Source organism: Lissotriton vulgaris, chromosome 5 (genome assembly GCF_964263255.1).
Source record: "Lissotriton vulgaris chromosome 5, aLisVul1.2, whole genome shotgun sequence".
Taxonomy (NCBI): domain Eukaryota; kingdom Metazoa; phylum Chordata; class Amphibia; order Caudata; family Salamandridae; genus Lissotriton; species Lissotriton vulgaris.
Window position 1 is genome coordinate 1,820,428,342 of NC_141693.1, and position 17,916 is coordinate 1,820,446,257.

Genomic DNA, 17,916 nt, shown 5'->3' on the forward strand with positions numbered 1-17,916 from the left:
CCCATACCTCATGAGCAGAGACCGCTCACGAAAAAAGATATGAGAGGCAGAGATCTTTAACCCCACAACTAATGCAAGCCTACTTGGAGATACGGCTGGCTGGCGAACGCATAGTAGCGAAGATACGGCTACACTACTTCTCCGGAAAGAAAACCGGGATCAGACCATGAAAATCATGCAGCCAAACTGCCTGAATCTTAGCAAACAGCTGTGTAAAGCCAACATTGAAAGCTCTGCAACGCCTCCCAGTGGTGACAAGAATCACATTCAAGCCCACTTTACCTTACTTGTGTTTATTTATACATGGGACAAAGGGCGCGCCAGCAACCTGCAAAGCCTGGCCCCTGTTCCAGGTCAGCCAGGACCATTAATTCCGAAACTATCCTTCAAGAACAAGCCTTTAAAGGGGTAAACCAAGAAAATGCTGTGCGCGTGCGGGGTCCGAGTTCAATTCAGAGTAGAAACGTGCTGTATTGTAGGTCGACGAGATGGACGGTCGTTTATTTATTGTGTTACGTATAGTGTGACCTGCTTTAGTGCTTTTCTGGGGTGTGAACCACAGCATCCTTTAAAGTGAGACTCCGGTACCGCGGTTTTTCAGCTGTGCTTGTGGCGAGAGACGAGAAACAGAAGCCGGGCCACCAGAAATGGCTGATTACGCACTTTTTTTTTTAAGTTCGCTGTATGCGGGGCAGAAGCTTTGGGAGCGACAGATGAAGCTATCTCCCAGAGTCGAATAGCTTGTTGAAACGATGCACTCCCCAAATAACCTCGAGATGGTTTGTTGTCCTGCTTAGTGTTGGGATGCCTCCGGGTAGCCATGCGCTTTACAAGCTTTTAATTCAGTCATTCATTCTGCAGAAAACATGCCCAAGACTGCTCCTAGCTGTAAGCACCTAAAGCGCCTATGGCTTTGAGAACAAACCGCGAGAGGGCGTGTTAAAGGAAAGCGTGTAACGCCGACTCAACGACCTCATTCGACCCCAGCGCACCTATTACAATAGCTATAAACAAGGACCACGCAAGAATCGGTTGAAGCATGCGGAGTTGTAACAGATACTGAAGGGCAAATGTAACCGCTAGGTTAACGCAGGTTTTAACAGCGAAGCTTTAAATTTAGAGATGTCAAAAGACTGATCATAGACCTTTCGTTAGATGGATATGGATTGTTACTACACTAGAAGGGGAGGGGGCAGGAGGACGACGACAGCTGCAGGAGCGTTCTTTTTAGGTGCAACTTTAAGTCCCCATCTTTTAAAATTAGAGCTGTCTGGAAAGTGCCAAAACCAGTTCAACAGCTGTCCAAGACCCACTCAAGGTAAGCTTGGCTAAAACGGTGAACGTACTTTCGCTATTTATTAGCATAACCTAACCTTCACAATGTAGGAGGAAAATATTTTCTTAAGATTTAACATAATACGTGACACTGCCCGGTGCTCGCTGCTGGCACACACGTCCTCGTCCTCCTCCCAGCCCCCCTCTTCCGGCCCACTGCTGGACTCTCCCAGCCTGGGGCTCCGCCTCTATGGAATTCTTTTGTGGGGGGAGGGCTAGGAATTAGGAATGCTCAGCTTGTTGGGTTTAAAGGCCCTGGGCAGGGGGGATGGGCTGGAAGCAATCTGAAAAGATAGCAAGGGGGTTGGGGGTGGGTACAGGGGGGTCAAATCAACCTGGTGGTCTGTTCTGGAAGGACGGAGCGCCCTGGTGGCAAAAGAGAAGACAGTTCATGCACGTGATAGTGGGCTACATACACAAGCGGTAATGTTTAGGATTATAAATCGTCCACATGGGAGCCAATTTAGCCCCCTCCCATCTAACCACTTTCTGTCTGGGTAAGTGTTCTGCAAATAAACCCTAAAAAAAAACGAGGAAGCACGGTAGTGGGCTGCTATCACAGACTACTCGATACAAACCAATGCGAGCCAGGCGATGAAGGTATCCATTTACAAGACAATGCCCAATACAGTAACAGCCATATATGCCGAGGATCACAAAGCAAGACGTCATTGTTAGCTAGGATCCCTGTCAAGGGGTCCATTTCCGAGGTTGCTAATCTGCGATGGTCCGTCCGCTGATAGCCACGCCCAGTGCAATGTGTACGTGTTTCACCGCCGGCTATGGTGCAGATTCTGGGGCTTACGCCCGAGTTTGCGGTGCTTCGAGTACATGGGATGAAACCCCGACCATAAAGGACTACATGCCGAAGCACGTTAATGCATATGGGGACGAAGGATTCCCCAGGGAGAGACAACCGCATGGAGGGATAGACAAGAATGTCTGATGTAGGGTTGGGTTCGGGCGGGATCGGCTCGCTTCCTCGGAGACCAATCTCTCCAGAGAGCTGCGAGACAGGAGTTCGTGAGGTACAGACTAGGGGATGGGGTGGGCGAAGTCAGGTCTTTTCTGGGGTGGAACCGCATCACGTGGCCAGCGGTGTGACCCTCTGAAGTCTCCCTCCTCACCCAATTACGCATACACCACTAAGCGCAGCACAGGAGCTGTGCGCGGCACGGATCTCATCACTTTAAGGGTTAAAGCTTACAAGAGCTAGAGACGTGTCACCTCTATGGAGAGGGCTTACATAAAAGACCCAGAAGGAACACAGAAAAAGCAGGAGGTGGACATGGTACAGACAATTAAGTTAGGACTGAAGGTGGAAAACTGAGACAGGTCGAGGCTGCATCTGAATGTTGCTCATTTTGGATACAAGCCATTTCAGAACAAGAACGGTGCCTTCTTTAAACATCCACGAACTGGGGAATAGCAAGGACACAAACTTGTTTTGGGGGTGCAGGGGGGTATAGTACAGCAGAGGACAATAGATGTTTAAATAGGCGCTTAATTGTATCCATAAGTTGGGTCAAAAACCTCGAACCAAACATGGTCCGGCGTTCTAATACAGTAGCTACACCCCACAAATATAAAGAATAAATGCATGGAAACAAAACTGTATGGAAATTAAATCCTTGGGTTACATGTTAAAAACAATTACAAGAACATCCGCTTACAATGCACGGGTACAGCTGCTCTAAAATGCTAACTAATTGGTGAACATGTTGTGAAGTTATAAAACTACTTACAGATACAGAACATGACCTTTGTACATCCTACCCACACCAAACTAGACAGCAGACTATTAAAACTGTGAAACACACCAAGCATAATCACTTAACTAGAGATGATAAAAAAATACAGTATCGAACGGTTATCCAAATAATGGCAATCATATTATAACTACCCAGAAAGTCACACTAGATTATATTTTGGAAGTACGGTGAATTAATTACAGTCCAAAACAAAAACACTGGATTACAAAAGGGCTCAAGTACGTTATTGCCAGTTCGAAAGCATTTACTGGTCTCTTCGAAAAAACACTTAATTACTTCAGAAAACAGCCATTTAGAAGGAAAGAAAAAATAAATCTAAATACAACGTACTGTTCACATCTTTAAAACTCCTAATATATCTGCCCAAATCACTGCTTTTGCTCACGTCTTAAACGTGAAACTTTAATGTACTATTTCACACCAGATACAACACTCGACCGACATGGAGGTGATTTTACATTTAAAAAGCTTTAAAAACAACCAAACACATACAAAGTGTGTACTGCTACAAAACCCTCAGTTTACGTTAATATTCCTTAACTGAAAATTATAAACCATGCATTTCATAAAAAAAAAAAAAATGGGATACATTTCTTTACTGTCACTTTGAGGAAACACTTAAAACGATTCGAAACGGAACACAGCCCAACAACCAGGTCTTAACCCGACAAGACAAAAAACGAATCAAACTTTATTTCAGATCTCCCTAGACATGGTCAAACATCCACATATTCCCTACACCATGCCTTAAACTTACAATGAAACTTTTACAATGAAAACTTTCAAAACAAACATTTATCATGAGAAAAAAACCTTCCAAAATCGCAAATCGAGATCTACCTTTACAGAGACAAAAGTACGAAGTAAACTTTCCAGAACAATCAACCATAGCATAAACAATATATGTAAAGCCAACCCAAACCTTTTTTAAAAAGCACACTTTGAAACCAAAGCCCCTGAAAGGTACATTCAATATAAACAACTGGCTAAAATGCTAAAATTCTACAAACACAAACCCGACGTGCAGCAGCACCTACTCATAACCGGATTTGCATTGAAAACAGAAATCCACAAAAATACATTTCTCCAGAACAGCATAACTGTTAGCCTTTCAGAACATTAAACCTCACACCACGCATAAAAACAGACATTACTTGGCTTTACCAACTAGTAAAAACAGAACTTCCCATACATAGCCATTTCTATTAGTTTTCTGTCAAAAACACGGAATAATGCTCTACAAGCATACAAGAAAGTAGCTTAAGCAGAAAGTCAACGAAATCCATTTCCCAAATGCACAGGTGAATTCCCGGATGGTGACTTTACCCACTAGAGGTGGCACACGCAAACCCAGACACGAATCCACATGAGCACAGATTTTAAAGCTGAAACATTGCAGTGGGTGACACGTCCCCTATACTTCAGAGCTTTCGAGACCCTAGAGTTTAAACGAGGAGAGCGTAGGACCCCAGGCGGGCACTGGGCGGGAGCGGCGCTTTTAAGGTAAGCCCCCCTCCCCTACGGTCTTACGCTATCCCATGGGCAGCTGAGAACAGGACCGCAGTAGGCGTCGGGAGGAGCACGCGGTACACTATAGTAGGCGGAGCACGCAGAGGGCGCCTCCCACCACAGCCCTACCTCGGTATCGGCCGGGCGTCTTTAGTGAAGTCTGGGTGTTGTGGCCGGTAAACTACCTCAAACCGAAGGTGGGACCCTTTCTTCGGGCGGGGCAGGCCGGCCGGCACGGTGCCCGCGCCACAGCTGAAGAAGCTCGGGTGCAGTAGCAGCCCCGCCCGAGGCGTGCAGGGAGGCACCTTCCATTCATAAAAGCACTCGAGTGCTATTCTTGGCTGGAGGTCCTCCCAGCTATTAACAGCCCGTCCCACACAGCCTGGGAAGGAGGGGGTTCCCTAGGCAAGCTTCCTCGCTCTGGCCCCGTGGTCTCCCGTCCCGTATCTGACACTCCCCTGCCTGTTTTACCAAAGGCGCCCCCCCCCGCCCCACGGTGTATGGAGCTGCAAGAGTGCTAGGATACCGGAACACAAATGACATAACTTGAACGTAAGCGTACACCTCAGATGGTTCTAATACACTCTCAACATGACACTGGTGGTGTATGAACGTGCCTGCTGAACGCCAACATTTTGCGCGCCAAGAGGCGGGTAGAGCGCTCTACATAAAAATTAATTCTTGTATAAATATACCACAATTTTTCTACAAACCGATCAACTGAGGGGGTAGGCGTGTTCTGAAGCTCCCTCAGAAGCCGCCCCCTCCGGTACATATTACATAATAGGACAAGGCTCGCTTGCCATTTTGTGAGGGGAAGGAGGGGGAAGGGCGCATGTGACAAACACCCGGACTCACGATTTGAGTGAGGGAAGGATAACTAACGCCCCCACCCCTCGGCGCAAACTCAAGGGTATCAACAAAAACAGCGAAAGGTAAAGAAAAGATAACCAGAGGACAACTGAACTAACTGCTTGTTTTATATTATGTGGCACACCCCTACCACGTAGTGCTCGTTTTTTCAGTTTAAATATAAAAGGCAACCACCCGGTTTCGCCTTGTGAGCGAGGCTTCCTTCCTGCAATGTGGGGCGCGGCATAAAAAAAACACTTCAAATATCAACGTGGATGGTGGTGTGGAAGTTGTAAATAAACTGGGAGAGAAAAACAGCAACGCCAAAGCCCACTGTTCCAGCGAATGCTCAATATAAGCAACTGCTCTCCCCTTGGGTCGAAAACACAAAAAAGGGCTTGACTAGGGGTCTGGAAAATGTTCTGTAATAAGAGCTACTAGTGTTCAATGAATACCATCCTGAGCTACTGTCATTACCATTGTAATAGTGAGCACATCAGAAGAGATCACATTAGCGACCACCCTGTACAAGATAACTAGTAGTTATCACATCTGCCACATACCGGGTTGGTTGCCACCAGCAATGTCAAAAAGGCTTTATGAATTTGGAATGCCTCTTACATGGGTACAACCACAAGTCAGCTGTAAAACCCCTGGCACTAAGGTAATAATCATAATAGTAGTCATAAGTATCCCTGATGCTGCATGATTTCACACAAGCATCTTTTCTACTTTACAAAGACTATCACTTATCTCAAAACATCAGCTTATGAGTTCTGAAAATACACACATTTTCGTCTCAGATACACTTTCATTTTTGGTGTGCATTTATTAATTCATCCTAGCAAAAGCTTATCATTTAGTTGGCTGGTCTGCTGCACAGGAAAGGTAATTAAAAAGGTAGCAGGAGAACTACCAGGAGCTCACGAGCTACTCGTTGGAGAAGCCGGAGTGAAGCAAAGATATTGAAACGAAATGCCAACAAACCAACTTTAGAACAAGCCATTTGTCCATTAAACCGACCAATCACACAAAGTCCCTGTGAATTAGGGGACACTTAAAACACGTGCCAGAAGACAATTTTAAAGACCAATGCAAAGCTAGATGCACATTAGCGAGCAAGACAAAGGGTAGATGCTGGACCTTCAGATGACATGCTATGTCACATCCAACACCAAGTCAGACCTGTGCTTGCCACAAGAGGAAGGGGTATAATAAGTCTTAGTTTCCAGTTTTTACAGATAATTAATTAAAGACAGAAAACAATGTATGCCCTGTCTATTTATTTTTAAATGCAGACAAATACAGAACAGTGTGCTTCTAGTGGGTGACTATGCTGTCCTACATGAATTCCATGCCAACAGCTGAGCACAAAGACAGCAAGGGGTGGTAAAAAATAGGGATGAGATGCCCTTAAATGCAGTAGCTTAACATGTGTATGTAACGCTAGTATTAGCATAACAAGTATATAATACTAATATTTAGCTTTGGGTTTAGTGTATTAAAGTAGAGTACAAGTTTCAGTTAAATAAATGTGGTAAACCAGATTCCGACTACATTTACTCTCAAAACACAAATACTAAAGGCATGGGAAAAAAATATGGATAAACAGTCACAAGTGTAAAAATAAAATACCATAAAAAACCGCGAGCCCTATTTCAGGGTTTCAGAAGAGGCAGAAACAAAATGAAGGCAAGGCAAATGGCGTCATTCTGTGTTTTAACTAGAAAGCACTTCTTTTTAAAGTGCTGCTAGTTCGTGTTTATGAAGCTTATCCAGCCCAATCTTGGTATATATTGTGCTGATTTTTGTGTAATTATGTGATACGCTTGCTAGCACTACAGCTGTGTAAAACCCTACATGCCATTGTAGTAGTCCAGCCTCAGAAAAAGAGCTTTAGGTACATTTTATTCACAGCTTCCTAGGTTTGACTTTAAATGTGATACAGATGACAAACTTCACTTTTAGAAGTAGTTTAAAAATGCAAGAGTTATATTATTGTTTAATTTCCAGTAAAGAGCTTTCATGCATGATTACATCTTGAAAGGAACCTTGTATTCTGTTTTTCTATCCGGTCTAAGAGTGTTTATAACGCCTAACTAAAACCAGATCTATTTGGTGCGCTGTTGCCCAGCTTCATTGTTGCTGTCATTGTACCATATTTTGGTACAATTTTTCTGAACCAAAATAAGGCAACCTTTGAAATCATTTACATTTTCACTGGACAATAGCTCATGGTGTTCATCATTCTAAGTAAATTGAGCTAAAGCGCACAACAAGTATTTTATTTATATATTTTTTTTAAACTAGACTAGCTCAAAGTTAGCCTTCTTTAAAAATCCCCAAAATAGGAAATCGAAGAAAACATGCATTGCTTCCCCATTTCTCACAAACCTGAAACAGTAAAACCTAACCTTGTCACTCAAAAGTCATGACGTTTTTAAAAAGAGGGACTTCATTTTTTACGTAGGTTCCTATAAGGCTTGCTTTGCTATTTCAAAGAACACTGCACTGGCATGGCGTTTTCAGGTATGAGATGATGGGGAGGAGATGTAAACAGACTCCGAGCACACCCCACTCCTACTATACATAGTGAGCAGAACCCAAAATATGGTACAATGACTGCAACAATGAAGCTGGGCAACAGCGCACCAAATAGATCTGGTTTTAGTTAGGCGTTATAAACACGCTTAGACCGGATAGAAAAACAGAATACAAGGTTCCTTTCAAGATGTAATCATGCATGAAAGCTCTTTACTGGAAATTAAACAATAATAATAGAACTCCTTGCATTCTTAAACTACTTCTAAAAGTGAAGTTTGTCATCTGTATCACATTTAAAGTCAAACCTAGGAAGCTGTGAATAAAATGTACCTAAAGCTCTTTTTCTGAGGCTGGACTACTACAATGGCATGTAGGGTTTTACACAGCTGTAGTGCTAGCAAGCGTATCACATAATTACACAAAAATCAGCACAATATATACCAAGATTGGGCTGGATAAGCTTCATAAACACGAACTAGCAGCACGTTAAAAAGCTAAGCTTGTGGCACGTTTGTAATTCAACTGAAAATGACAAAGCGGTTCACAGGTGAAATGAGACATTTTTGCATTGTAACCATAAACTTTATTTACCGTTTTAAAATGGGGAAAAAAACGCAACAGCGTTGCGTTTTCAAATGTTAGAAAAAGAGAACGCCCACAGCCCAAGGAGCTGTAAACAGACTCCACGCACACTTCACTTGTAGTACATAAAGTGACCAGAACACAATTCAACCGACCAGTGCATGCACCATGTGGATCTGGTTTCACTTCGGTATCATGATGTATTAATTTTCTAGTTTCGACAGCTAATCCTCGATAGAAAACAATACAACGTACATTGTTATGGCTGTATCAGTCAGCATAACCATTATGTCTATTTTGAAGCTAACGCTTGAAGAATGGAAATGTAACCTACTGTGTACAGGTTCAAGTCTCAAAGTACTTGACTGCGTTGGACACACTTACGCAGTCAAATTTGTAAAAATGTTTTTTTTTTTAACTGAAATTGTTATACATTAACACATGTGTGCAGTAGATGCACGGGCCTGTATTGGAGTTTTAGAATCTAGACTACTTTGTACGGTCACGTGGTACAAAAAAATCCAACCCACCAATCGGTGAAAGCAACCACAATTTTATGGAACAATCATTGAAATAACGGAAATGTTAGTTATTGTCCTTGGTAAAAAACAAACGGTATTTGCAAAGCTGACTTCAACAACATGGGTTGCAAAAGAAATTCTTAACTAGTCTGCAAAACCAGGCAGACAACAATACCACTGTAAACAGGCTTTTTCAAATCGTGTGTTCTCTGGCTATTTACTTTAACAGCTAACAAACCCAAGAAAGAGCCCTTTCTAGTACACAATATACGAGCAAACACGTGGGAAATAAACACAAAACCAGTAATGAGCCTTAACCAAAGCATGCCCTAATCCATGCATGAATGGTACGCCCACCCAAACATACGTAGTACACACGTTAAACCGAAATAAACAGCACCATAATGGACCATTTATGTTTTGTGATGCGAAGATGCTATGTAGGAAAGCATCCTCCCATATGTTTTGCTGTTGGAAGGGCCGGAGAACCAACAGAAAAATGTGCCTACACTCGCGCAAGGCTGATTGACACACTAGCTAATATTACTATTTCAAACATTCTGATCGAAACCTCACCGGTCTAACCCATTTAAAAGTGGTCACTACATGGCGTTGGTGGGCCCAGCATAGAAAACACTGCAGGCAGAATATGGCGAAAGAGCTTCAATTAAGGGTCGAATCCCCAACGTAACACTGGCTCGAAGTTTAGCCATGATGGGGCCTGCTAGAGAGCCTCTCACTCCACATTTGGGGTCCCCCTGGATGAGGCATGTTGTAAAGTCCTTTACTGCTGTGTTTATGAATAAACCTTCTAATTCATCTCAACTGATTGGAGGAACTCCTTTACAACAAGGCACACACACAGCCCACCCAACCACATGGTTTCTGGAGCCAACCCGGATGTTGTTGCTCAATAACCCGCTGGGAGTTCCTCTTCCCTCACAAGATGGGGTCAAAAATAAACAAAATGGCACCAACGACAGGTCCTCGCATGCCCCGACCTAAGAGTAACTAGGCGTGCTCCTCCCCGTGACGCGTAACCCAAAGCTCATATTACATAATCCCACGGCATAAACAGAGTAACATGAGTTTCCCACCAGCATTTCAAATTATCGTGCTTGGTTTAACAGCCAGATCACGTGGACGGAAATGCAGCCAACATCAAAATATTTGACTACACAAGCACAGTTTCTATCCTTAATGGGGAGCAGGTGGCTAATGTGCAGGGCATACATGTAGGGGTGCTCAAAGGGGTAACATTCAAATAACATTAAAACGTATTGTTTTGGCCAACCAAGTAGACGAGGCCTGTGCATGGGGCTTGCATAGAAATAATATGCCATTCTGTAATGCTTTATTTTATCATGTTTGGGGGCGGGGGGGGGGGAGAGAGTACTCGGCATGGCGTGCCATATGCTCGTGACGTCACTGCCCCCAATGGTTTGGCACGACACACCTTGTTACCAACAGGTCTACTGCTTTGCCCATCAATATAGTGACATAACTAAATGAGATTTTATTCTCAGACACTCAAATTGTATCTACTCCCATGCATACATATCTGAACACAAAAGCGCATGTACATTTAACACGTTTACATTCAAATCAATTTTAGAAAGTGCAAAAAATGTATGTCAACACCATTAACCGTCACATGTTTAGACGTTAATTTACATGCATTCCTTGATCATAGCAAGACAACAAAAAATTAGGGCCGATATCACTGCAATCAAAATGTCCAGCAAAGGAAAATTAAAATATTTAAAGTTCTGCATAAAAAAAGCACAAAAAAACACAGAAGGGATGCCGTCACGTGACTGACAAAAATACAGAAGGGGGTGGCCTACGCAAACAGGATACAACTGCCAAGAGAAAACAGAAGCCTCGCCATTCAAGGAATCAAATGAGCGGGCTAACCAATGCATATTGAACAGAGAATGCAATCGATTATTCGAACTACCTTCAAAGGAAACCACCCATGTAATCAATGGCAAATATGCACAAACCAAAGGGTGGAAAAGAAACTGACAATTAAAAATATATATATCCAAGAATACTTCACAAAACACATTGGAGTCAGATTAGTCTGTAGAAAGGTTGTGAAATAAAATGTATACAGGTGTAAACTGATGGCTGCCTATGGTTCTGATCATTACACACTTCCTTCCATAAACAACGTATATAAACGGCAAGACTTGACGCGCTTGTTGCACGTTTCAATACAACACGATTTACACTACAGGGCACATAGCCCTTTAAACAAGGATTTAATTCATTAGAACGGGTCTGTGATTACAACAGTGAACAACGGATGGAGCAGTCTCACGTTTGCCACTTTAGCCCCAACAAAAAAAAAAACACGCACACGTGAATTAGAAAAAAAAAAGTATTACCTTTGTTTTTTAGGGACAGAGTGCTCGATCTCTAGCTGTTTTCCGTGTAACTCCACTTTTCCTAAATAAAATAAAAATAAAAAAAGACTTGTTTTTCCCTATTGAATTACGGATAGGCTACAACAACAAACGCGAGCGAGGAAATGTGTAGGCCTAACGAAGGGGCCCAAACAATGCAACCTCCCCCAACCCAAGCCCGGGGACAGAAGCCAACCGACATGCCATCCCAACCCCGCCCCCTCCAAAATGCAGAATCAGTCTAATGGAAAGCTAAGCGTGTATATTTTTATTTGAGCTGCTTCGCCTGTAGATACTGGGCGGCTCCCTTTCAGCGGGCCCGTTTGAAGGTTCTACAAAGTGGCCGTGTTCCCTTAATTTGTCGTGGAATGTGTACACTATGAACGTACACCCAAAGTAGGGGGTCGTGTTTTCCCGTCTCTCGTGGTCTCTGCCTTGGTTACAGAAGTTTGCGAGGCAGCATGGCGACTTTGGGTCTAGTATCTCACGCCTCGGATATTATGGGCAATAACATCAGCCGTACACACGGTGGGTGGGAGCTGGCTACGAATCGTTCCCACCAACCCACACCGAACTCACGGCTTCGAATCTCCCCACCGAGGCCTTTGGGCTTGGTGGGAAACATAGGAAGGAGCAGAACTTAGGCAAGGGTTCGGGGGTGGTGGAGAGGTCCTGGTTGCGCCCAGACCGCGCCGCCACGGGGAGGTGGAAGGGTAGGAGAAGGGCGCGTGACGGGACCCTTAGCCCACCATGCGCGACCCAAACGAATGAGGGGGATTCCGTGAGGGGTGGGTACAAAATGCTCCTACACAAGCGCTGCCCTACCACAGCCTTTCACTTTACCATCTTGTCAACACATATCTGGAAGGGGTGGGGGCGAGAGGGGCTGCACCGTGTGGCTGGCATTGGCTTGCAGGGACGGGAACCCACATGAACTCTCGGCGCTTACGGGTAAAAGGTCTACCTCCGGAAGGGACACAGACCCTGTGTGCATGCAAGGAAGCACCCTCTTCTCCTACCACGTGTGAGTGCGACGAGGGCCAGGGCGCTGCAGTGTAGTAGAGGAAGTGTGTGTGTGCGGTAAACAGGCTGAATGAAACCTAGCCGGCAGAGCCGAGGGCCTTACCCGAGAAAGTTTCGATGGCCTTCATGGCCCATTGCTCGTCGGGACAGTCCACGAAGGCATAGCCCGCCTTGAGAAGGAACTGGCCGGCAACGGGGATGTGCTGTTCCTGGAAGACCCGCTCCAGGTCTGGGGCCGTGACGGCCTCACTCAGGTTCCCAATGTAGAGCTTGTTCATGGCGGGGCCCCGGGGCTGGCTCGGCGGTGCAACGGCGGCAGCACGGGCAGGGCTGGGGCTCTGACTATGGCGGGCTATGGCTCCTTTCCTCCTCCTCCTCCCACTCCTCCAGCCCCCGGCCCCTTTGAGTTCTCCTCCCACCCCTCAATCTGTCACAGGACCTTCCCGGCCCGCGTTGGCGCCGCCTCTAAATAAAATCGACCTGAAAAATGGGCTGAAAATTGTTTTGTGTAAGGAGGGGGAGGGGAGACACGTGGTTTGTTAGATGGAGGAGCCACCTCCTTTTTTGGGTGGGTGGTGAGAAGGGAGTGTCTTTTCCCCGAGGGAGGGGGCTGTAGGCTTAGAAGGGGGGGTGGCAGCTTTACCTGCATATAACCACTTCCATCCTTCCTCCGAGCGTGATAAATATTTGACCATCTGGTGTGGCCTCCCTCATTCACAGGATCCCCCGCCTCTTTACTCTAACCGCCCCTTCCCGGGGTGCCCCTCCCCCAGTGCTTTCCATCTCATCAATGGGATTCCTAGTGTAGCCTCGCCATCAAAGAGCTCCTGGCGCCAAGAGGAGCTGCCTCGGACCGCAGGGTCACAGAACAGAGATTAGGGACAAGATGCAATTTCCAGGGAATTTTGGGGGTAGGGGGCGGCAGCCTAACTGCATCTGCTACAAAGAAGGAGGAAACGTACAGGAAATACCAGCTTTAAAATTGTCCTTACTCTGCTGACACCCTCTCAAGAAAACACACTCAAAATAAACACTTCCTTCACATTATGTTTTGAGCAACAAGGCACAGGGGACTCTTGCAGCACTACCAGCACATTGAGATTATCTATCTTTATATCGAGTTTTGTGTACCTGTTAGATAAAAAGAAGATAAATACTTTATTTTATTTAATGACATTTTATATGGCATGACCTTTATGTAAAGGCTTAGAGCGCTTGACAGTAGAACCAGGTAAGTTACATAAGGTACTCGAACTTACATATATAAAATCATGATAAACAAGCATTGGCATAGCCAATAGGTCTCGCCTTTGGGACCTTATAAGTGTTTAGCCATGCAACAGTTTATTTCTTTTATTCTTTATTTTAAACGTTTTATAAGGCGCCAGCTTGACCTGTAGGTATCAGAGCGCTTTACATAAACACTGTAAAAACAGAAGGAAATTGCATTACATAGTGGGCAGGCAGTAAGGAAGCAAACCAGAGATAAAAAATAAGTAAACTGCATCGGAGGGGGAGAGAACAAAAAAAAGATGGTTAACACAGTCTATCCTTGAATGTCACGAGAGAGAGGAGTCAACTCGGATATTGAAGTCTAGGTTAGTTGACGTTGGTCAGGGAAGTATTTGTTAAGGAGATGGAGTTTCAGGTCCCTTTTGAAACAGGAGAAGGCAGGGTTGCATCTGAGGACTCTAGGGAGAGCAGTCCACATCCTGGGAGCGTTGCCAGAAAACGATCGATATTGGGTGGTTTTTTTTCCAGTTTCGGAGGAATAAGAAGGAGTGAGTTGGAGCTTCTCAGTGTTCTGGATTGACCTGCTCTTACCAGTTTGTTGTTCAGGTAGTTGGGGGCGGAGAGTGAAGGGTTTCGTCTGTGATGCAGGCCAGCTTGTAAATACACCTCCCTTCCATGGGAAGCCAGTTGAGGGAGCTGAGAGCTGGAGTGATGTGTTCAAATCTTTTTACTCCAGATATGAGTCGCGCAGCCATGTTCAGCACTGCCCTTTGGGAGGTTAGGTGAGCTTTTGGAGTCCCTATTAGGATGGCGTTTCCGTAGTCAATTTTAGAGAGAACTAGGGATTGGACTACTATCTTGAGGTCATCGTGGGGAAGAAAAGGTTTCAATTTCTTGAGGTGTTTTAGAGAGAAAAGAGCACTTTTTGCAGAGTTTTTGATGTGGGCCTCCATTGATAAGTTCTTGTCGAGGGTGATGCCTAGAGACTTAACTGAGTCGGATAGGATAAGGGGGCAGTTTAGGGCAACCAGATTCTTGAGCCACTCTTGGATTGGTCGATGGTTGCTTTTTGGAGAGAATAGGATTAGTTCAGTTTTATCTGGGTTGAGCTTTAAGTGGTTAGCGTTGAACCAAGTTTGGATCTCGGTTAGAGTGGCATTGGGGTGTCGGATGTCGCTGGGAGCCTTGATTTTGAATAGATTTGGGTGTCATCAGCGTAAAGGTGGTAATTCACTCCAGCTTTTTTCAAGATGATTGTGAGGGGCTCCATGAAGAGATTGAAGAGGGACAGGGAGAGGATTTAGCCTTGCGGGACCCTAAGTGTGACTTTTGTTGGCTTCGAGAGACAGGAGTTTATTTTAATTTGTTGCGAGCAGTGTTGAAGGAAGGAGGTGAACCATTTTAGTACTATTCCAGACAATGAACCAGGTACTTAGCTGAAGGGGAACTTTGCGCACCACCAGGTATTTGGTATGATCTAAGCGATGGTTATACTAGAGTGGTGCTACTAGGGAAAGGGGTGACCTGTACAACCCCATGACAATGTAATGTGCCAAGCACTTACATATAATTTAGTGTGGAGAAAAACCTGCGCACACACAAATTAATACAGAATTGTAATAAATTCTTTGGTCTTGGTTTCACAACAACAACAAAGGACAGTTGGTAAGTGCAGCAATAATGTTTATTGCGCCAGCCGACACGTGTTTCATTGGAGTGAAATGCACTCCAAATCTTCAGGGCTAAATCCAAATGGAAAGGAAGGATAATCCCCCACGACTGGTGATAATTCCAACCCAGTCCGGGTACAAAGGATCTTCAGGTCAGGTGCGCCAGTTGAGCGTAGAATACACTTTTTTATCAGTTCCTGAGGATTGATTTCGTGCTCTAGGCGCCAGGGACTGCAAGGGCAGTGCTGTAGTAAGCGGCCGTAAAGGAGCAGTCATCCGGGAAGCCTCAATGGGCGAAAATAGCCGGCACCGCCCTTAGAAGTCGTTCAGTCTTGCTTGCTCGGGTGTTGTTGCTCTCTCCGGGTCTGGATCATTTTAGTACTGTGCCATTAATGCCGGAGCGCTTCCACAAGGTCTCCAGAAAAGCTGGATGATTTACTGTGTTGAATGCAGCAGATAGGTCAATAAGGATGAGTAGGTAGGCATCACCTTCATCTAAAGCTTTGTGAATATCGTTAGAGACGTTGAGCATAGCTGTTTCCACGCGACAGCCTTTCCTGAATCCTGATTGAAAGGTGTCGAGGAGGTTGAACTCATCAATGTGTTTGTTGAGTTGGTGGAGAACGCATTTCTTCAATGTTTTTGCAAGGAATGGAAGGATGGCGATAGGTCTGAGGTTGTTAAGATCATTAGGGTCGGCTCCTGGTTTCTTGAGAATGGGTGAGATTTGTCCTACTTGAAGGGAGTCTGGGACACAGCCTGAGGTGAGAGAAGCGTTGATGATATTTTTCCAGAAAGGGGAAATGGTGTGGTAGAGTTCTTTTATAATTCCCATGGTGTGGGAGGAAGGTTTTAGGTTAGAAATTATACTGAAGACCTCGTTTTCAGAGATTAACTCTAAGTCAGACCAATGCGCATTGTTTTTTAGCTGGAGGCAGACCTGATTGTCCTTGGTAAGAACTCTTTCTGAATGGTCACAGGTGGTTAAAGGGGGGCAGGTTAAGAGGGAAGGAGGGTTAGCAGTATGGATGAAGGATTGATACATTTTTGAGACTTTATTAGTGAAGAAGGTGGCAATTTCTTCACATCGCTCTTTGGTGGCTTTGATTTCTTGAGAGGGAATGCAGTTTGTTTGGCTTTTGACAATGTTGAAGCGTTCCCTCGGTCTGTTTTTCGCCAGATCTAATTGGCTGCGGAAGAAAGACGCCTTTTCACTGAAAATTTGTTTTTTGTATGCCTCCTGTGCAGATCTAAGTTGAGCTAGGTGCAAGGTCGAGGGGTTTAGTCTCTAAGACCTTTCCCTTTGTCTGGGTGGACGCCTTTCATCATTCAGATCCACGTTAAATCATGGTTTAGATTTGGTTTGCCTCAATTGTTTGAGTTTGAGTGGAGCTACTTGGTCTAAAACCTCTGTCATTTTTGAGTTAAAGTGTGTAGTGAGGTCATCGGCCGTCCATGATGAGGGTTGCAGTTGAAGATGGGCATGAATCCTGGATTCAAGTTCGGATAAAGGGACTTCTTTCACGTTTCTTGTCCAGTGTTTAGGTTTGTCATCACAAATAGATTGGTGGCTGACAAGTGCGTCAATCTTGAACAGAATGAGGTGGTAGTCAGACCAGGCAATGGGAGAACTCGCTCTCAGAGAGAGCAGTTCATTGTTGGTAATGATCGCATCCAGTGTTGCACCTTTGATGTGATTTGGTTTATTGCAGAGTTGTTTGAGGTTATTTATGTCAGTTAGGTTGGATAGATTCTGGACAGTGGACTCTTCTGGGTCATTCCAGTGGATATTGAGGTCACCCAGGAACACGTCTTTATTGTCTGTCATGGAGAACCGTGTTATTTGGTCTGTTAGTTCTTCGGGGAAAAGGGTACGCTCTCCCGGAGGATGGTAGATTGTGTTGAATTTGATGGGTGAGGAGCCCTTGGCAGTGAGTTCGACACCCAGGTATTCAAACGAAAGGTATTCTGTAGGATTAAGTTTGGTAATCTGTATTACAGTTTTGTGAATGATGGCTAGCCCCCCCTCCCCCACCTCAGTTTTGATCAGCCTGTCTTGTCTGATGATGTTGTACCCTGGAGGGGTGAGAATGTCAAGAATGGGGGTGGAGTGGACATTGAGCCAGGATTCTATGAGGAAAGCAATGTCAATTTCTTCAGCGAGTAGAGCTTCAGCAATGTCTGTGGCAGGTTGTACAGCTGATCTGCAGTTTAGGAGCATGCAAGAGAGAGGGCGGGGAGCCTCAGTTATGGAGGGAGTTAGGTGGATAGAGGAGTATTGTGCAGGAGGTCTAGGCGAGTGGACAGTTTTAGGAATTCTGTTTGTGCCAATAATAACAGGGATGGGGAAAGTGGCTGACTTCTGGCTCAAATCGGGGTAAGATTCGCTGATCTCATCAGGTTTCGGTACCAAAAAGGGTTGGTGATCCCAGTCGGTCGAAGTGCCTGACTCGCTGACGGTCTG

At 44.9% G+C, this 17,916-nt stretch overlaps 1 protein-coding gene across 1 annotated transcript in view; it reads right to left on the reverse strand.

Annotated features, from left to right (window-relative positions):
- The window catches only part of IGF2BP1 (insulin like growth factor 2 mRNA binding protein 1), a 402,021-nt gene extending 389,060 nt beyond the window's left edge, over nt 1–12,961 (reverse strand). Inside the window, exons 1-2 of the mRNA XM_086924241.1 lie at nt 12,653–12,961; nt 11,509–11,569 (exon numbers count right to left, since the gene is read on the reverse strand). Coding sequence (XP_086780367.1) covers nt 11,509–11,569; nt 12,653–12,827 — 236 coding nt within the window. The 5' untranslated portion in view covers nt 12,828–12,961. The remainder of the gene's footprint in view (nt 1–11,508; nt 11,570–12,652) is intronic.
- Between the last annotated feature and the right edge of the window lie 4,955 nt (nt 12,962–17,916).